Genomic DNA, 21,589 nt, shown 5'->3' with positions numbered 1-21,589 from the left:
CTGGGACCGCACTTGGAGGACCGCAGAGAAGCCCCGAGACCCTCTTTCAGGAAAGGGGTGAGACCAGCTGCTTGCTGTCGGAAGAATGCGGGTGAAGTCCAGGCTCCTGTCACTTTTGCAGCTGAGGTGTTCGTGAGCAGATTGTGCCTGTACTGACGCTGTATTCCAGAGACTTCTCTGCTTATTTCGGAGCTCCCACTCCACTTTCTTTTCTAATTAATTTTCCACAGGCAAGCGGCCTGGTGGGTCTTTGGTTTTAAGCACAATGAGCTCAGGAGTTTCAAGGTTAAGTAGTTAATGATCGGTAATCAAATACTTAAAAGCATGGGTGGGACAGTAGGGCTAAAGAAATCCTGTGATTGAGTCTCTTTTGTAGAATAAAGTGGTATTTCTGCAGTGTAAATATTCAACATTTGGTTTATTCAATAAGTAATTTGGTACATTTTTCATAGTGTTTTTCTGTTTCTTTCTTCATCTGACTTGTGCCTGAGGGAGATTCTGCCTGGAATTCGCTGTGAAGGTCCCTTGGACTGAAGACGGGGTAATTGCAACACCAAGGTCAAAAGGACAGGTGGCAGGGTCTGTGGTGACAGCAGGTGGCTGAGGAGGCAGGGATCCTGCTGGTTCGCACATACCTGGCACTGGTGTGTCAGGGAGGTCCAGCCCCACGCTCCCATGGCAGCAGCCCACTGCTTCTCCAGAGGACCAGGGACCATGGCATGGTGGTTTAAAGTATGGACCCCAGACACAGAACCCCCAGACTCAACTTTTGTCAAAATACTTAATGTCTCTGTGCCTCGGTTTCCTCATCTGTAAAATCGGGGACAACATACTAAGCACCTTATACACTGTCATGGGCATTAAGTAATATAAACAGAGTAGGACCTGGCACTTAGTAAACACCATACAAATGTCTGCTAAATACATTTGAAAATCTCACCCAGGTAGTGGGGAGCTGAGCCATCACGCCTGGCCCTGGCCCCAGCCCCTGATGTCTGTGAGGGGGACAAGGGAAGCGCTCACTGTCATGGACTAAAGATAACCAAGAACACATTCGGGGCCTAAGCAAAGCTTTGTCAGTCCCTCAAAAACGGACAATTCCACACTTGCCCCTTCAGATGACATGGAAATGAAAAGCCGATTCATTCCACAGCCATAATGAAACACCCGATTATAGTCTTTTCTTTTCAGCACAAAACGTTCTCGAAGTTGGACTTGCTGACAGGGCTTGGGGATTGGAGCAGGAGAAAGTCAAAGATTCCTCCTCCTCTGGTGTGGAGAAATTCTTTGGCAGAATTAGTGGTGCTCCCTGGGAAATGTGCTCAGCAAATAGGTTCATTTTTGAGTGGATTACTCATCTCGCATCAAATGATCAAATTAGAGCCCACACATCAGAGCCAACTGCCCCTGGACAGACAGCCTTGGCTCTGGGTTCAGCTCTCTTCCGGGCAGTCTCCCTACAGTCCCGAAAATCTCTTCTTTCTTGGCATTAACTGACATCTCTGTTGCTATCTTCAATGTTTTATGTTTAGAAAATGGTTAAGTGCCATGATGAGAACAAGCAAGCACAGGGGGCTGCCCTGTGTGCCCTTGGACTCCCGGCAGGGACTTGGCAGAATCTCTCCCACAGAACCTAGACTCTAGGGCAGCATGAAATACAGTCTGAATACCCTGACATTTCATCAAATTCTCCTGTTTTTAAAAAATACTCATACAAATTTGCACCCCATGCCGTCCAATAGGCACATCTATTTTAGTATAGAATGTTTCTACCTGCCTCCTCCAAACCTGAAGTTACAAGAAGTGCATGTTTATACTGTAACTTCGAGTGCCTCCCTCACTGCACATCTGTGTGCCTTGGTTGGAACACATTACCACCTAAAAGTGTTCCTTGTAGGACCCAGGGAATTTCCAACTAAGTAGAGCCCTTTGACTATTACCTAGAAGTGTCCTGAAATACTGTAGTATGATTTTTATTTTCAGTGAGCATGCATGCCTCTGAGGACAGTCATGGAAAGTAGGATTCTGTTCATCTTTGGAACTCCCACACACCTAGCATAAGACCTGACACACAGGAGGCCTTTAGTTAAGATTTGTGAACTTTTTAAAAAGGAGCCCTTCATTTGATTGACAGCATGCTGGGGCCTCCTCCATCTCAGGCTTTCCTTTAGGTGCTAGAGATACTGAGAAGGTGAGGCTCTCTAGTCTACTGGCTACGGAAGAGTGGGCCACGTGCTGAACTAAAAGGCAAACAATTCTGTAATGTGAGATCAAGACCCTCATATAAAGTGTTCCTTTGATTCTCAAATTTGGGGCCCACTGGGATTTCCATGGGGAAGAAACCCTTCTCAGGTTTTGCAATCTAACTTCAGAAGCTTAGAATTTGGAGGTTAGCCATTAACACCACCCAGCCCAACTCCATTGAGAGTTGTAGAGCTCTGATCATCAGCTGATGGTCCTCTGAACTCACCCCGTCCCTGGCCACCAACCTCAAGGACAACTCTGACTGTGAGGAAGCTACTCTGTAAACGTTCCTTGATTTCCCCCATGATCATCCCTCAGAACTACACAGGACAAAGGCTGCTCACCTTTGTACAAGGTAGCCCTTCAGATATTTGAAGATAGAGCTCAGACCTTCCTAGGGTCTTCCTGTCTTAAATACTCTCCATTACTTCAACTGTGCAATTGACTTTAAGGAAGTTGAAGCTTAGCGGTCATACCTCATATCAACGGCCCTTCAATAATATCTTTGAGGAGAGGACTCCAGCATTTGCTTAGCCATTGAAACACAGAGGTGTTTGGGGACTGGGGGTGGTCCTCGTTACTACTGAGAGGCAGGCCATTGCTTTGATTGACAGGCGCACTGCCACCAAGCTCTTCCCTTTAGTGATCTTGTGTGAGCCTCTTCCTTCTCCTTCCACTGTTGCGTGGATCACTAACCAAATACCGCTTGGACTAACAGGCATCGATGAAACCCAGAGTCCCCCCAATCTGAGTAGGAAGGGTGCTCTCGGAAGAGTGAAACACATATACTTAAAGCATACCAATTTATTAAATGTAATCACAGGAGGTAGTCATTCTGGAAAATTCTTTAACCCTGGAGAAGTCACAAACTGGAAAAGTCACTGAACGCAGCAACTACCACTTCTAATATCAACAATGTTTCTCACGCCCTGATGTGTTTCTCACAGCTGAGGGAGCTGTGGGCTGTTTAGAGATTTAGAGGTGCAAGTTGTGTCGCTTGAGGGAGACACCTCTGGTGGTCACCACCTCCTCTTCCAACACAGAGCTGGGAGTGGGCCTGGATTAACACCCTCTCCCAACTACCATAATCTCATCCATTGCTATGTGCAGCAGACTGCTAAAATGTCTCTCAAAGTCCTGGGACAGCTGCCTGAGCCATACCCTCCATCCTCCACGGCAACCAAGTCCTCCCATCTCTTCCTGGGTTGATGGGACAGCTTCCTCCCTAACTGACTTCCCTGTCTCTTGCCTTTTTGCTTTTGATCCACCTGCATTCTTTGGCTAGGGGAATTTTTCCAAACCCCACATAGAAATATGCTTAAGAGCCTCTCCTAGTTCCTCCCTTTGTGTAAGGTAACGTCTCAACTTCTACACATGGCTTTAAACAACTACCATCACCTGCCCCACCCAACTCTTACCTTCCCCATGCTCTGCTGCAAATTCTAAATTAAATTCTACACACACCAAACAATATATTCTTATTCTTAGCATATGCTTGGCTATTTCATGCTTTTGCCCGGGCTGAGTCCCTCCTTGGGGAGTTTTTCCTCTCTCTTGCTATGCCTAGAAACCATATCAGTGACTTTTAAATTCTAGATAAAACAAGCCTCACACAGAAGCCATCCCGGAGTTCTACAGACAGAGTCAGGCATCCCGGGCTCCCTCTCTCACCATTCAGTTTTGTTGTGTGTTTACACGCCCATGAGCTCCTTGAAGGCAGAGGCTGGTGTTGGATTCCTGTCTACTCCCCTCCTATCAAAGCCCCACGCTCAATCGATGTTTGATGAAAGACAGAAGGAAAGAATGTTCATCATTGGAAAATTTCTCATCAGAGCTCTGCGCATCAGCGTTGCCAAGAGATGTTTTCATCAAATGTGGTTTTGCAGTGCCAGTGTCTACTGCTGTCCTGCTTCAGCCTGAAGCATTAGAAATTCAGAAGAGCTTGTGGGGGTCATAGGAAATCCATTTTATTCGTTAAACAGAAAATCAGGCTATGAGATGGAACAGGAAGATACGCAAATGTCGATCTTCTTTGTAGGAGAATCTGGGAGAATCACACTAAGTTATTTTGAAATTAATTCAGCCTGAGTGTCTGTGGAGCTTAAATGTGGTCCTCAGGAGAGTAAATAAGGCATAATGTGAAACCAGAAAGGAGATTTGAAATGCACCCAGTAAAAGCTCCTTTTAGCCAGACTTCTGCACCAGAACGTTCTAGTTGGTAGGATCCCCATGTAATTTGCAAAGATTAAAACTTGTTACAAGAAAATTAGCCTAAGCACAAGACTTTAATCATTTAAGAGGCTCCGGGTTGTTTGGGGCCTTGTCAATAGCAGCTTCTCACCAATGAGGGCTTAAGGATGGATTCCAGGTCGCTTGATAAATATTGATCATTTTGCATCAAAGAAAAATTTCACATGTTATTTTTCAAATATCAAGTGAGAGTGGCTGCTCTGGGTTTGTAAATTAGGAATTTAAAATAATTTTTCCAAACAGTTCCCTCTTGCAAAAGGATCAAAGATATGTTTGCCAAGGCACTTTGGGAGCTTCAATTAGACAGACGCTAAGTGGTTGAAAACTGCCCAGTGTTCAGAGCGGCACGGGCCAGTACAGCCTGCTCTGTTACTGGCTACATCCATTTAAGCAGAAATTGCTCAGGGGGCTACTGTTTTAGGCCATGCCCTGAGATAATGGAAAGAGGGAGCTGGATTTGGGATGTCTTGTCCTTAAGGACTCCCATTTTATGGGAGTGTTTCCTTCTCTGTCATAGGCAGGGATGGGAGGAGTGGGGAGGCCTGGCCACAGCACCAAGGTGTCTGGAGCCTCTCCTGCTGAGACAGACCTTGGGGCAGTGTTGGAAGGACTCTGTGAGGGCTAGAAAGGAGGCAGAAGTGACTGGGTGCTGATCTGGGTTGTCAAAGCATCCTGGGTTTTAGATTCAGCCAGCTCCACCCAACCTTGGCAGGTTGAGCTCCCACCTCAATTTCTCTTCCTAGAACTGGGATCCTTGTGCTTATTCATATCAAACTAGCTGGAGGGCTCTCAGGGATGCAGGCACTTACTTCCCTTCAGGAACTCTGGCATCGGGGTGACACCAAGCCCCCAGAGTCATAGGTTCCCAGCTGGGCTGTAAACTCCAGGGGCTATTCTAGGACAGCCCATAGGCTACTGCCCATCCTCCTCTAACCCCAGTGAGCAGAAGCAGCCATCTCATCCACACAAGGACTCCTGGGCACTCCAGTCAGCATGACCAGCCCCTACCACTAAAAGCTGAGCTCCTAGGGGTAGCCTTGGACCCTATGTTGAGAGATCTTGATGGCTTCGACCCTGATGGTCCCAGCATCATGGAGGATAGTGAGGAGGGAATGGCCAAACTTTCAAATTGTGTTTCAGCCTCCTGCTAACTCTTCATCTTGTATCTTTCTCTTCCTAGAATCTCCCCTTCTAATTCGGCTTCACACCCCTTGCCAGAGGGGCAGAGCTAAATATACCCGGGGGAGGGGGAGGAGACAAGATGGCTGACTGAAGCCAGCTTTCCAAAGAGGAACCCGTCCAGTAGGAGAGTTAAAGGACAAAAATTCAGCAAGTAACCTGGTGTATTTGAGCTGCACTAAGAGAGAAGGTTGAAGAACACACAGCGGTCAACCCCGCTGAGGCGAGCTGTGACCACAAGGATACAAACAAAAGGTACAAAATCCATCACCAAGTGGAAGAGAGTCCCCTCCCCCATGAGAATGGCTCAGAGTGCCCCACAAACAATCGGGCAGAGTTCAAAGGTCCTCCAACTACACTCCACGGGAGAGAACCTCTAAAAACTGGACCTACCTCCCCTACTAGGGTGCCACAGCATCCTCCTGCCAGGCATAAAGCTGTATAAACTATATATAGTCTCTACCTGGAATTCTGAGCTCCCAGCGCTCCCCTTCACTCACACTGAGGTCTGGAGGCCAGTCCCGGTCAGCAGAGAGGGGACTGCACCGGAGTGGCAGTTCCCTGAGGCACAGTGCGACAGCCGTCTTTTGGTGACAATATGGCCAGGCATAAAACTGTGTAAAGCTGTGTGTGTTCTCTGCCTGCAACCCCAGGCTCCCAGCGCTCCCCGCGCTCCCCTCTGCTCTCGCTCCAAGGTCTGGAGGACTGTCCCCCAGAGGTCCAGACTCTTGGGCAATTACTCGAGGGGTGTAGACAGTGCTGGGCTGCAGCTGGTTGGTGCAGACTCTGGGGTACAGGAGCAGAGAGAGGACAGTTGGCCAGAAGGGAGCTACACTGCAGCAGTGGTTGCCTGAGCCATAAAACAGCAATCCTCTTTTGCTAGCAATATGGCTCACTACTGAATATTCTGAAGCCACACCCCCTGTCTCCCTGGGCAACCAGAGACTCTGAGTATAGGATTTGCCTGAGGCAACTCCAACTTGAAAACTGGGGAAACTCCCAGGGCGGGGCTGACCCAGAGGTCCGCTTTACTAAACCTAAGACACACCTGGCCCTCAGGGGATCGTCAGCCTATAGACAATACAAGAGCAAAGACAAGCTGATTTGGAACTCAATTCAGCTTCTCTTCTGCAGGGGCACCGCAGAGTTGTTCTGTTCTGTTCTGTCAGTAACATTAATCAGGGGAGAGACTGGACCTGAGTGAAACCCCCCCAACCTTCATCAAGCACCCGAGGTTGTCAGGCCTCACCTCCTCCTGCTAGAGAGAGGCAGAGCGCAGTGACCTGGCAGACTTTCTTGTGATTCAGGCAGGTGCAAACTCCTGGAGTACCGATTCACTATAGGCAACTGGGTCAGCCAACTGCAGGGCTATCAGTGACTGGGTGTGACAGTGGTGCAAGGTGGGGAAGGCAGATATGGCAGATCTTCCATATGGCAGATATGGAAGGAGGCAGCAACCTTCCCAGACTGATCTATTGGCTGGGTGGCTTCTCCTGACTCCGCACAGCACTGGAGCAAGCCACACCAGAGTAGTCACCAGACCCCTGTGATCCAGTTCCCAGAGACCTCTTAAACTCTCTCACCCGAGACAGGTACAGACTGAGACAATTGATTTGGAGTTTTTGAACTGAACCAATTGCCTGAGTACAAATCAGGTAGTGCCCTGCGTGCACAGTGGTAGGAAGGTTTGATTTTTCTTTTCCAATTGTTTGCCAGTGGGGGGTGGGGTGACTTAATTGCTGATATTTCTCCACAGCTGAGACTTCAATCCAGAGTATTTGTTTCACTAGGGTGGAACAGAAACCAGCTGAAAACAAGACAGAACCACTTAGCCCCACCACACCAGACAGGGCCCCAGTTTCTCAGGCCACAACACTGGCAACACAGGCTCTCGACAAAGCCCCAAGGGAAAAAAATCAAAGGGAGTAAAACAACCATGGGGAGGAATCAGCGGAAAAACTCTGGTAACATGAATAACCAGAATAGATCAACCGCCCCAAGGAAAGATATGGCAGATGTAACTGAAGATCCCATTCATAAACAACTGGCTGAGATGTCAGAAATCGAATTCAGAATTTGGATTGCAGACAAGATTAACAAAGTGGAATTAGGAATTCGAGGAGAAATTCAAAAGTTGTCTCAAGAATTTAACGAATTTAAAGACAAAACCACCAAAGACTTAGACACACTGAAGCAAGAATTTGCAGCGCTGAAAGATATGAAAAATACAGTAGAATCCCTCAGCAACAGAATGGAGCAAGCAGAAGAAAGGATTTCTGACATTGAAGATAAAGCCTTTGAACGCTCCCAAACTCTCAAAGAGGAAGAGAAATGGAGAGCAAAAACGGATCATTCTCTCCGAGAGCTCTGGGATAATTCGAAGAAGGAGAATATTCGAATCATTGGAGTTCCAGAAACAGATGAAGTGGCCTCTCTGGGCACAGAGGCCCTTCTGCATGAAATTATGAAAGAGAATTTTCCAGACATGCCTAGAGATTCTGAAATTCAGATAGCGGACAGCTTCAGAACCCCAGCATGACTCAACCCCAATAAGACATCCCCCAGGCATATCATAGTTAACTTCACTAAAGTTAATATGAAGGAGAAAATCCTCAAAGCTGCCAGGAGAAAGAAAACCATTACCTTCAAAGGGATTAGAATGACTGCAGATCTCTCTGCTGAAACTTTTCAAGCCAGATAAGGGTGGTCACAGACTTTTAATCTCCTAAAGCAAAATAACTTTCAACCCCGGATCTTGTATCCAGCTAAACTGAGTTTCATTTATGATGAAGAAATTAAATACTTCAATGACATTCAGATGTTGAAGAAATTTGCCATAACCAAACCAGCTCGTTAGGATATTCTCAGACCTATCCTCCATAATGACCAACCCAATCCTATACCACAAAAGTAAATTCACTCAGAAACTTTGGATCAAACTCCAACTTCCACACTGGCGAAAGGATTAAAAATGTCCACTGGACTTTTGAAAAACTCAATACCCAAAACTTCACCAGACTTATCAATATTCTCCATTAATGTGAACGGCTTAAACGGTCCTCTAAAGAGGCATAGGTTAGCTGACTGGATACAAAAACTCAGGCCAGATATTTGTTGCATACAAGAGTCACATCTTAACTTAAAAGACAAATAAAGACTCAGGGTGAAAGGATGGTCATCCATATTTCAGGCAAATGGTAATCAGAAAAAAGCAGGTGTTGCAATTTTATTTGCAGATACAATAGGCTTTAAACCAACAAAAGTAAGGAAGGACAAGAATGGTCACTTCATATTTGTTAAGGGTAATACTCAATATGATCAGATCTCAATTATTAATATCCATGCACCCAACCAGAATGCACCTCAATTTATAAGAGAAACTCTAACAGACATGAGCAACTTGATTTCCTCCAGCTCCATGATAGTCGGAGATTTCAACACTCCTTTGGCAGTGTTGGATCAATCCTCCAACAAGAAGCTGAGCAAAGAAATCTTAGATTTAAACCTAACCATACAACATTTGGATTTAGCAGACATCTACAGAAAATTTCATCCCAACAAAACTGAATACACATACTTCTCATCAGCCCATGGAACTTACTCCAAAATCGATCATATCTTAGGTCACAAATCTAACCTCAGTAAATTTAAAGGAACAGAAATTATTCCATGCATCTTCTCGGACCACCATGGAATAAAACTTGAGCTGAGTAACAACAGGAACCTGCATACTCATACAAAAACATGGAAGTTAAATAACCTTATGCTGAATGATAGCTGGGTCAGAGATGAGATTAAGAAAGAAATCACCAACTTTTTGGAACAAAACAACAATGAAGACATGAACTATCAGAACCTCTGGGACACTGCAAAGGCAGTTCTAAGAGGGAAATTTATAGCACTGCAAGCCTTCCTCAAGAGAACGGAAAGAGAGGAACTTAACAACTTAGTGGGACATCTCAAGCAACAGGAAAAGGAAGAACATTCCAACCCCAAACTCAGTAGAAGAAAAGAAATAACCAAAATTAGAGCAGAATTAAATGAAATTGAAAACAAAAGAATAATACAACAGATCAATAAATCAAAAAGCTGGTTTTTTGAAAAGGTCAATAAAATAGATAAACCTTTGGCCAACCTAATCAGGAACAAAAGAGTAAAATCTCTAATCTCATCAATCAGAAACAACAAAGACGAAATAACAACAGACTCCTCAGAAATCCAAAAAATCCTTAATGAATATTACAAGAAACTTTATTCTCAGAAATAAGAAAATCTGAAGGAAATTGACCAATACTTGGAAGCACGTCACCTTCCAAGACTTAGCCAGAATCAAGTGGAAATGTTGAACAGGCCCATTTCAAGTTCGGAAATAGCATCAACCATACAAAACCTCCCTGAAAAGGAGGAATTAGTACCTATATTACTCAACCTGTTCCAAAAGGTAGAAAAAGAAGGAAGACTACCTAACACGTTCTATGAAGCAAACATCACCCTGGTCCCCAAACCAGGAAAAGACCCAACAAGAAAAGAAAATTATAGACCGATATCACTAATGAATATAGATGCAAAAATATTCAACAAGATCCTAACAAACAGAATCCAGCAACACATCAAACATATTATACATCATGACCAAGTCGGTTTTATCCCAGGATCTCAAGGCTGGTTCAATATACGTAAATCTATAAATGTAATCCAGCACATAAGCAAATTAAAAAACAAAGGCCATATGATTCTCTCAATCGATGCAGAAAAAGCTTTTGATAATATCCAGCATCCCTTCATGATCAGAACACTTAAGAAAATCGGTATAGAAGGGACATTTCTTCAACTGATAGAGACCATCTACAGCAAATCCACAGCCAATATCATATTGAATGGAGTTAAATTGGAATCATTTCCACTCAGATCAGGAACCAGACAACGCTGCCCATTGTCTCCATTGCTTTTGAACATTGTAATGGAAGTTTTAGCCACCGCAATTAGGGAAGAAAAGGTGGTGCGAGGGTATCCATATAGGGTCAGAAGAGATCAAACTTTCGCTCTTCGCAGATGATATGATAGTATATCTGGAAAACACTAGGGACTCTACTACAAAACTCTTAGAAGTGATTAAAGAATACAGCAGCATCTCAGGTTACAAAATCAACATTCATAAATTGGTAGCCTTTATATATACCAACAATAATCAAGTTGAAAAAACAGTTAAGGACTTTATTCCATTCACAGTAGTGCCAAAGAAGATGAAATATTTGGGAATTTATCTAACAAAGGACGTGAAAGATCTCTATAAAGAGAACTACGAAACTCTAAGAAAAGAAATAGCTGAAAATATTAACAAATGGAAAAACATACCATGCTCATGGCCGGGAAGAATCAACATAGTTAAAATGTCTATACTACCCAAAGCAATATATAATTTCAATGCAATCCCAATTAAAGCTCCACTGTCATACTTTAAAGATCTTGAAAAAACATTACTTCGTTTTATATGGAATCAGAAAAAACCTCAAATAGCCAAGACATTACTCAGAAATAAAAACAAAGCAGGAGGAATTATGCTACCAGACCTCAGACTATACTACAAATCGTTAGTGATCAAAACAGCATGGTATTGGCACAAAAACAGAGAAGTAGATGTCTGTAACAGAATAGAGAACCAAGAGATGAACCCAGCTACTTACTGTTATTTGATCTTTGACAAGCCAATTAAAAACATTCAGTGGGGAAAAGATTCCCTATTTAACAAATGGTGCTGGGTGAACTGGCTGGCAACCTGTAAAAGACTGAAAGTGGACCCACACCTTTCACCATTAACTAAGATAGACTCTCACTGGATCAAAGATTTAAACTTAAGACATGAAACCATAAAAATACTAGAGAGTGCAGGGAAAACCATTGAAGAAATCGGGCTGGGCGAGTATTTTATGAGGAGGACCCCCCGGGCAATTTAAGCAGCTTCAAAAATACACTAGTGGAACTTGGATTAAACTAAAAAGCTTCTGCACAGCCAAGAACACAGTAAGTAAAGCAAGCAAACAGCCCTCAGAATGGGAGAAGATATTTTCAGGTTATGTCTCCGACAAAGGTTTAATAACCAGAATCCACAGAGAACTCAAACGCATTAGCAAGAATAGAACAAGGGATCTCATCGCAGGCTGGGCAAGGGATTTGGAGAGAAAATTCTCTGAAGAAGACAGGCACGTGGCCTTTAGACATATGAAAAAATGCTCATCATCTTTAATCATCAGAGAAATGCAAATCAAAACTACTTTGAGATACCATCTAACTCTAGTGAGACTAGCCTATATCACAAAATCCCAAGACCAGAGATGTTGAGAAAAGGCACAGATGTGGAGAAAAGGGAACACTTTTGCACTGCTGGTGGGAATGCAAATTAATACATTCCTTTTGGAAAGAGATATGGAGAACACTTAGAGATCTAAAATAGATCTGCCATTCAATCCTGTAATCCCTGTACTGGGCATATACCCAGAAGACCAAAAATCACATCATAACAAAGATATTTGTACCAGAATGTTTAATGCAGCCCAATTCATAATTGCTAAGTCATGGAAAAAGCCCAAGTGCCCATCGATCCACGAATGGATCAATAAATTGTGGTGTATGTACACCATGGAATATTATGCTGCCTTAAAGAAAGATGGAGACTTTACCTCTTTCATGTTTACATGGATGGTGCTGGAACATATTCTTCTTAGTAAAGTATCTCAAGAATGGAAGAAAAAGTACCTAATGTACTTAGCCCTACTGTGAAACTAATTTAGGGTTTTCACATGAAAGCTATAACCCAGTTACAACCTAAGAATAGGGGGAAGGGGGAAAGGGAGCGGCCAGAGGGGGGAGGTGGGTAAAGGGAAGGGGATTGGTGGGATTATACCAGCGGTGCATCTTACAAGGGTATATGTGAAACTTGGTAAACGGTCTGTGAAGCTAGTGAATGATGCCCCATGATCATATCAATGTACACAGCTATGATTTAATAATAAATAAATAAATAAAATAAAAAAATAAATATACCCTGGGGTCACATATCCTCACCTCCCACTGAGCCAAATCTGCCACTGTCTGTAGCCTCCACGCCCTGGCCAATTAGCCCTTGGAGTCTCTTCTCTAACTGCCTCTCACTGCCTCTGGGATCCAGCCACACCTCTCTGTCTGCAGTTCCCTACACTTGGCCCTGATTTTGACATCTGACAACTTTTGCACATGCCATTCCCCCTTCTTGGAATGCCTTTCACTCCTTCTATATGGAGCAGGCTCCTCCATATTCTTAACCTTCCATGTCTTTTGAAAAGCCACCAGCCCTGCCCCACCCCTGATCCTAGCACCACCAATTTTCTGCACTGCTCCATTCATGGACCCCAAGGAGAAGCTGAACAAGGGGCACACCAGATCTTATACACCAGCAGTTCTCAATCTGTGGGTCATGACCCCTTTGTAACAAGGAAAATACATCCTGCATATGAGAGATTTACATTACCATTCATAACAGTAGCAAAATTACAGTTATGAAGTAACAACAAAAACAATTTTATGGTTGGGGGTCACCACAATATGAAGAACTGTATTAAAGGGTCATGGCATTAGGAGGCATTAGGAAGGTTGAGAACCACTGCTATAGACAGTCTCAGGTGTGACCCTTACTTTGCTCTCGCAAAGTGAGCCCCATTCGCCTCCATGGGGCCCCCAGAGCATCCATCCCTCTCTCTGCCGCGTCCAGCCTTGAAGCCTACTCTTCACCTAGCCCGAGCCAGAACAAGCGCTGCTCTTTCTCCCACACACACCCAGCTGCCTCCCTCACCACACACTTCCAGGCCTCCCTCGACCTCTTCCCCTGAAGAAAGAAAGGGGGACGTGCAGCCTTGTCCTGTGCCTGTATATGAAATCCCTGGCACATGGCAGGAAGGCACCCAGCAAATCTCCAAGAAGCGGCCTGGAGGTGCAGCCTCCCTATTGCCAAAGGGTCCCTCTCCTTTCCTCCACCCTCCTGTGCCACATCCCGCCCAGTTTTTGACCATGGCCACAGTCTTCCTGGGCTCTGGGGTTGTCACCTGAGAGAACTGCCAATGAAGCTTCATCCTCTTGGCTTTGGCGTAACTGCATTCCATCAGCCGTGGCCGGCTGTTGACGTCCACCAGGCAGCGGTTGTCATCGTCATCGACTGTGGGGCTCAGGATGCCCACGTGGATCTGCTGGCTGCTCGTGTAGTACACATTCTGGAAGTGGAGGAAGGGAGGAAGAGGGAGGGTCAATGTCAGTGTCCAGAGTGATGGGAGTGGAAGGTGGCGATTCCCAGCAGCCAGCTGGCAAAGAGGTCACAGGGAGGCCCTGGGTTCTTTATGTCCAGGGGCCCTCAGATTATTTCCTGTTGCCGCGGACAAGAAGAAACCCTTTTAAATTATGATCCAAAACAGGATCTAGTTCACATGTATAACTAAAACAAAATTTTCAAGAAATAAAACTTACTCTTTCAATGTGTAATACATTCTCTGATAATTTCCATTGTATTCTTTCATTGAAAAACATTGGTCACAACCTTTTAAATTGATTTTGCCACCCATAGTTTAAAGCACACCTGAGTCCATTAGTTACAGACTGATTGCCCCCCCTCAGAACTACTTTGTGCCAGATCCTTGGTCAGCAGGTGCAGAACAGAAGGCCTGGGCCATGCATCCAGGGGCTTGGAGCCCTGCAGCTTGGGAGAGGTCCAGCACACAATTTGTGCCCACACCAATGCACGCAGAGAAAGGAGCTGGCTGACTTCTTCTTACAAGATTAAATGGCAAATATTCTTGGCTTTGTGGGTGTGTTGCGGAGTCCCTAACACTACCTCCAGTTTCGATGACTCTCTGTGAGGACTCACAAGACTTAGCATATAGCTATACTCACCACTCTGATTTATTATAGCAAAAGGATCAGAGCAAACTGGTGAAGGGAAAAGGCATCTGGGCAAGGTCTGGAGAAACCAGGCACAAGCTTCCAAGGGCCTTCTCCCGGTGGAGACGCACAGGATGGGCTGAATTCCCCCCAGTTGTGACAACACATGTGAAATACTGTCTACCAGGGAGGCACATTAGTGATTCAGCACCTATGGGTTTCCTGGGGACATGTCACACAGGCAGCCTCTGCCTGATACATACCAAAATTACACACTTCCAGAAGGCAAGCTGGTGTTAAGCATAAACCATATGCTTAAAGTGACTGATATGCCTGATTAATCAGTTCAGGCATAGTAAGCTGCTCTTACAAGTTCCAATGGGAATCCTCCAGACCTCCAAGCTCCCAGATGCCAACCAAGGGCCAGACCAAGAGCAAGCCTTTCAGAGGAGGGTGGTCAGGCCTGCTCTGTGAACTCCTTTTGCAGAGAGGACCACACCATCTCTGCAAACTAAACTCTGCTGCTGGAGTCCAAGCACACTCGTGGGAAATACAGAAACCGATGGCTGTGCTCTGATAACGCTGCCTTTACAATAATAGGGGCTGTCCCCTGGGTTGTTGTTTGGGCCTGGTTTAGAGGAAAGTCATATGATGCTTGGCCTTCAAAGTTTTTGGTAATTTCTCTTAACCCTGAGCAGTGATTCTCAACCAGAGGTCCGAGTGAAAGGTCCCAAGGCTCTGTGAGCCCTTTTTCTCAGCTGCTAAGGGAATTCACACTCTATTTTCCCATCCCACATGATCAGGCCCCATGAGCAAAGTGGGATACTACCTTTTCTCTCTTTTGTCTCAGAATATTCAGGGTGGTCACACTTGTTATCTTGACAGTTTCAAAAATTCTCATCAGCAAATATTTTTGATTCATTGGTAAAATGGTAAAATGACATATTTCTTGCATTAGTGAAAGAGGGTGGTAGACAAGTATTTTTTAAGCCTGGCTGCCTGGCCACAAAAGGGACAGAGGAGGTAAGAAGGCAGCACAGGTGAGCAGGGTGAGGAAGGGTGGTGCTTCACGGTGTGTTTTTCTTGACCCTGACAAGTTTCTTTGGGCACCTGGGTAGGCACCCCTCAGATGTGTGAAGTACCTCAGGCCAGTGTATTGGTCAAGGCCTCACCAGGACACAGATGGCACACTCCAGAATGTGTAATAAAGATATAGCTTTCAGGTGTTGGTAGGGTGTTGGGAAGCATGGGGAGAGAAGTTTCCTAGTAACATGAGCCGTTGCCAGCGCAGGCCCAATGGGATGGAAGGAGAGAGTTGTTACCAGGCCCGTGAGCGAGGATGCTGCCTCGAGAGCAGTGTTTGGGGGTGATGGTGAGCAGTGCTGAACAAACACCCCAACTTCACCTCCCCTCCTACATCAGGCCATTGGCAGACCCCAGGTGGAGATCAGAGATCATGGGAGCCCACTGGAACATTCCATAAAGTCAGCCTGCAGTGTGGAAAGAAGTGGGTAGAGGGTGTGCCTGGGAGACAAGTAAGAGATACTAGTTACTGACGGGTTCTGCTCTCTCTCAAGTCACCTTACAAGTTCTCAGCCTCTGTAAAGCCATGGAAATACACATCAAAATCACTAAGGTGAGTGATTCTTCCCACAACACAGGTGAAGAGTCCCGGTGACCAAAATTCTAAGCAGAGGACAAATGTGGAAGTACCATGAGAACACAGAGGCAAAGCCATCCCGAGCAAGAGGTGGGCTGCCTCCTGGAACCCAGAGACTGTCCAGCGTGTGGCCTGGATTTCCAGGTCAACATCAAGGACAGCTGATGCTCTTCTATGGCTTCGAGTTGATTGGAATTGAGGGAGAATCTGACAACTGGTAGGATTTAGAAAATTAAGCAGCCTTGCAGGTAGGCATCACACCCATTTAATCCATTCAACCAAGAAATAGTCTCTAAGTTAGGTTCTGGGGAGGCAGAGATGGGAAAAGCCACAGCCAAGGTGGGGCAACCAAGGGTATACCAGGAAATAATGGCCCTAATCACACTAAAGTGAGAATTGTCCCTATTTCCTTCACTCACATACTCCAACCCTTCTCTGAAAATAGCAATGAGAACCGCGCAACCTCCAGAAAGCCTTTCCTGAACATGCAAGTCTGGGGCCTTCACCTGCGCCTGCCGCCTGGGGCCTCCCTCCAAAAGTGCTCACCTGTTTATACCCTTGAGCTCCATGCACCATGACCTCCTTGGGACAGTGTGGCTCTGAGCCACACCGCGCGCCAGGACCCAGATTTCCTGAGGCTCGGGAGTGTGTACTGCAAGACAAGGACAGCCAGGGAGCCAGCTGCTGCCACCCCCTCTTCCCTGTCATCAGCACCTGGCTCTCATCTCCAGGGCGGCCTCCACAGATACCAGTGGCCTTCAGGTAATAGGTGAAATCAGTTTTATCCCCTTAGCTCCTCTGAAGTGTTCGGGGAGATGCTCTGAGAGACACGTGTGCCCCTACTATCTGGTACAGCTGTCACTGGAGCTGTTTAACACTCCAGAGTCTGGGAAAGTCATAATAGGAACAGACAGTTGTTACTTAAAAAGCAAACAACAAAGTGCCTCCTGATTGATGTGACGGCGGAGCTGGCAGGTCACAGGCTCCTGATTGGTGTGACCACGGAGCTGGCGGATCACAGGAGTGGCCTGGCAAAGAGAATTCTCTCAAATCCTCACTTGGACACCACCAAAGCCCAGCCGGCAGCGGACTGAATCAATAAGTGGTCTGACCACAAAAGAGGGGAAGTAGTTTTGTACAAGATGCCCCACTTTCAGCTCCTGTAGGCCCAGCACGTGCAGCTGAGCTTTTCAAGCAATGGGGACTCGCAAAGAGTTAAAAGAGACTTAGAGTAACTTACAACTGTGGCCTGCAATGAAGGTCGATTTTGCCAACCAGGAGATATTTGGGATGTCTGGAGATGTTTGGTTGTCATGGCAGGGGAGGTGGGGTGGGAGCTGCTGGCTCCAGTGGGTGGAAGTGAGAGGCGCCGCTCAACATCCCCCAGTGCGCAGGACAGGGGTGAGGGACGCCGCTCAACATTCCGCAGTGCGCAGGACAGGGGTGAGGGGCGCCGCTCAACATCCCGCAGTGCGCAGGACAGGGGTGAGGGGCGCCGCTCAACATCCGGCAGTGCGCAGGACAGGGGTGAGGGGCGCCTCTCAACATCCGGCAGTGCGCAGGACAGGGGTGAGGGGCGCCGCTCAACATCCGGCAGTGCGCAGGACAGGGGTGAGGGGCGCCGCTCAACATCCCGCAGTGCGCAGGACAGGGGTGAGGGGCGCCTCTCAACATCCCGCAGTGCGCAGACAGGGGTGAGGGGCGCCTCTCAACATCCCGCAGTGCGCAGGACAGGCCTCCACAGCAAAAATATGGCCCCAAGTCAGCAGCACTGCTGCTCAGACCAGGACTCAGACTCCTAAAGGTGAAAGCTGGGATATTTTTTCCCTTCACTGCCTGCCGGACATGAAGTGATGTCCAGGCTTTTTCTCCCTTAATCCTAGCCATAACTCTGTGAAGCAGGCTCTCTAGTACTCCTCCTGCTGTAGATGAGGAAGCCGAGGCACAGAGAACTTCAGTAACATGTCCCAAGTCACACAGCTGGTGAACATAGCTGAGACTAAATTAGGGAGGCAGCCTGACTCCAGAGCCACAGACAGGACCGCCCATATCTGGCCAGCTCTAGCCACCTGGCTGGAGGTTAGAGTGACGGCCGTGAGACCAGCTTCCACTGAGTCCCTTCAAGCCAGGGCAGCTGGGGCTGAGGGAACCAGAGGCTGGAGGGACCTTTATAAAAGGACTGTAGTCAAAGGTGCCGCAGGGTGCTGAGACAGCAGCAGCCCTCTGTAACTTCCAGCTGAGGCTGAGGCAAGCTGTTATCCTGTCTGTGGATGTTTTACAACCCCCCAGGGCATAGAAACCACATCCTTGACCATGCAGCTCCCCCCAGCTGCAAATGATTGGTTCAGCTCCGTCTTCTCTCAGCCCCACACAGCTCAGAAGCCCTGCCAACCGGGTCTTCCGCATTTCATTATGATGCTTACGAGAGAAAGAGAAAAATCACCTGCAAGGTAAAAGAACACACACATCCGTACCTCAGGTCTCACACCAGGGCCATTTTCCTCTCCTCTAGGCCAACAAGAGGAGTAATGGCTGAGATTCAGCTGGACAGTCAGATGGGGAGCCCGCGGTGCTCTGGCTGGAGGCTCCCACCCTCAGGGCCACAGAGCCAAAGTGGGACAAAGCCTCCTAGGGCTGGAGGTTCTCCTTGCTCAGTCCCCTGCCTTGGAGAAGGGCCTCCAGGATGCAGTGGACCCTGCTGCCAGTGTGTCCTCGGCAGCCCTTCCCATCCTGGTGGCATGGGGTGCCCTGCTCTGGCAGAGCCTGACTCAGGATCTGCACAGAAGCTGCCCCTCACATCACTCAGGCCTCACCTCACTGACAGGAGCTCTGCTCCTGGGGGTGGGACGGCCTCAGGAGGGGGGAGGGGAGAAGAAAACAGACAAATTTTTGAACACCTAAATGCCAGGCCTTCTACTAGGTACTTTTCACGCCTATAGCCACCTTCCACTTTCAAGAATAAGGAGAGCTGCATGCAGGTGGGCAGTTCTTCTCTCCCCTTCCAGCCTCTGGAGAAGTTCCAAGCAAGAGTGAGTTCTTGGCAGTTCAGAGCCTCCGTCCCCTCCCCAAGGCCAGCAGCCCAGAGGTCCCCATTCCTTGGAGAACCTCTATTTCCGCCCACTCCCCAACCTTAGCTGAGGCCTGCCCAAGCCCAGGAGCTGGGCTACCTAAGGCCACCCTGACCATCCCTCAGAACCAGTGATGGGACTGCCCAGAGCCCTTCCCCCCCAGGTTGTCATGCCAAGCTCTGCGGGCTCTAAGGAGGGGTTTCGGGGGCCACCATGGGCAGGAGTCCAGGGCGCCTCTCCCAACCCAGCCATGGAAGATCTCCTTCTGTTCTCCTTATAGTTGGCTTGCATATAACATTTTGTTTGAACAAAAGGTTATGAAGAATTATGTTTTAAAAATGTTGTAAAACCACTGCTATAAACACGAGGTGTCTGTCCAGAAAGTGGGTGTTAAGGAGTAGTAAGCTTTTATTAGCTTACACCTTACCACATGGCCTTGGCAAACCTCTGGATGAGCACTTTGACCTCCTGCCTCCAATGCTTCACCAGGCCCCAGTCTCTTGCATTTGTTGATACGGCCAGTTTATGTATTTGTCAACCATTCCATTTCTCCATACTATCAAGACCTTCGTACCTACACCATACCTTAGCCTCCACAGAAATTCTGGAACCCTCACCAAGCTGAACAAAGACTGAGACACAAGAATCATGGGATGGATGGAGGGAGAGGAGAGGAAGGCCTACCAGAAAAATTTGAAACGTGATCAAATGGGCTGAGTTACATCACTTCATGACAAATATTTTCAAGGCACAGCCGAAATGCCAGTCGTCTTCCAAACAAAGGGCATGTGAATTTTGAGCAATTGTTTTTCCTCCATTAAATGATGTTTCCTTGGTAACACTGCTGGCCTATCCAAAGGGTGCCCTTGAAAAATTAGGCATCTTGAGACATTGGGAGATGGTCCCTTGCCAAGCCTCCAACATGGGGCAGCAGTGGCGGTATTTGACCAAAACCTTCCTGGGGTGGTGATAGAAGTGGAAAGGGGAGAGCTATAGTGGGGCACTCTTTACAAGAGGCTCTAGAACCCACCATAAGGGAAAAATCAGCTGTATTTGCCAGGTTTTTACATGGTAAAAGTGGCCCAGGATGAACCAGCAGCATCCTTGTGGTCATTTCTTTGGATACACCTGTCTATGCCCCCCATTACAGCAGCCCAACAAGGGATGAAGATCCCAGCTTTCGGCAGGGGTCAGGACATAGCAGGAGCGTGGGACACAGTGTAGGAATTAAAAGTCACCATAGGGAGGGTGTTGGTAAAGGTCATAAGGGAAAATCAAGCTGTCAGCTGGGACTGGGGGAAGAGAGATCTGAGAGCAAATGACAACAGGGAGGAGAGAGGACTCACAGGGACACACCCCTAAATGCAATCACGGGGAGGCTGGGCTCGCTTGGTTGCACCTTAGAACCCCCCGGGAGCTTTAAAACCTGTAAAGCACAGTCTTGGGGGTGAGGCCTGGCATGGAGATTTAATCCAGGTGATTCAAAGGTGCAGTCAAGGTTGAAGACTAGTTATGTTAAGGAGATTGGGCATTGCCATTGCTCTGAAACCTCTGAGGAGGGTGGCCCAGAGACCAGGAAGTACCATTAATCAGGACAGTGTTTCTCAAAGTGTGGATCTAGCATCATCTGAGAACTTGTCAGAAATGCATTTTTGAGCCCAACCCAAACCTACTGAATCATAAATTCTGAGAGTGGGGCTTGGCAACCTGTGTTTCAACAAGCTGTCCAGGTAAGTCTGTGGCATTTGAGAACAACTGGTCTAGGAAGAAGGTGGCTCGTAGGATAGAAAGAAGAAAGCACCCAAGTCAGGAAGACGTGGGTCTCCCCTCGACACCTCTGCCCCTCACTTGTTAGCTGGGAAGCCATTCTGAGCCTTAATTTCCTGTCCTGTGACATGCGGTTGTTGTGAGGATTAAAATACTGGTAGCTCCTAGTCAGGCTACAGGGACTGCAGGCTAGGGACAAGAAAGGACGCAGTGTGGCGGGGGAACCACTTGTTCAGTTGCAATGCCTCGATCCCTCCTTATCTCTGTGGCCTCTGTCCCAAGTCTGGTGGCCAGCAGGCCTGCAGGTTGGGCTTCATGGAAATAGTAGGCAGGGTGTGGGAATGGCAGGTGGGAAGAAGGAAAGGGAGCCTGGCTGTATCAAATTCCAATTTACAGAGTGAAATTATGACATCCAGAATGTGTATAAGAAGTGGGCTCTTTTTCCTCTTTACCAAAGAATGAGCTGCAGGCCTCTCTGCAGACAGGCAGGCTGATTTAAGGGTTTGGTTATTGGTCATTA

The 21,589-nt window shown here is 47.0% G+C and overlaps 1 protein-coding gene across 1 annotated transcript in view; it reads right to left on the bottom strand.

Moving 5' to 3' along the window:
- Positions 1 to 21,589, bottom strand: part of GALNT18 (polypeptide N-acetylgalactosaminyltransferase 18) — a 359,927-nt gene that overhangs the window by 6,115 nt on the left and 332,223 nt on the right. Inside the window, exon 10 of the mRNA XM_053561579.1 lies at positions 13,749 to 13,913. Within this exon, the coding sequence (XP_053417554.1) occupies positions 13,749 to 13,913 (165 nt within the window). The remainder of the gene's footprint in view (positions 1 to 13,748; positions 13,914 to 21,589) is intronic.

This window comes from Nycticebus coucang, chromosome 14, assembly GCF_027406575.1.
Source record: "Nycticebus coucang isolate mNycCou1 chromosome 14, mNycCou1.pri, whole genome shotgun sequence".
NCBI classification, from domain to species: Eukaryota; Metazoa; Chordata; class Mammalia; order Primates; family Lorisidae; genus Nycticebus; species Nycticebus coucang.
This window is presented reverse-complemented; position numbering and strand designations above follow the sequence as displayed.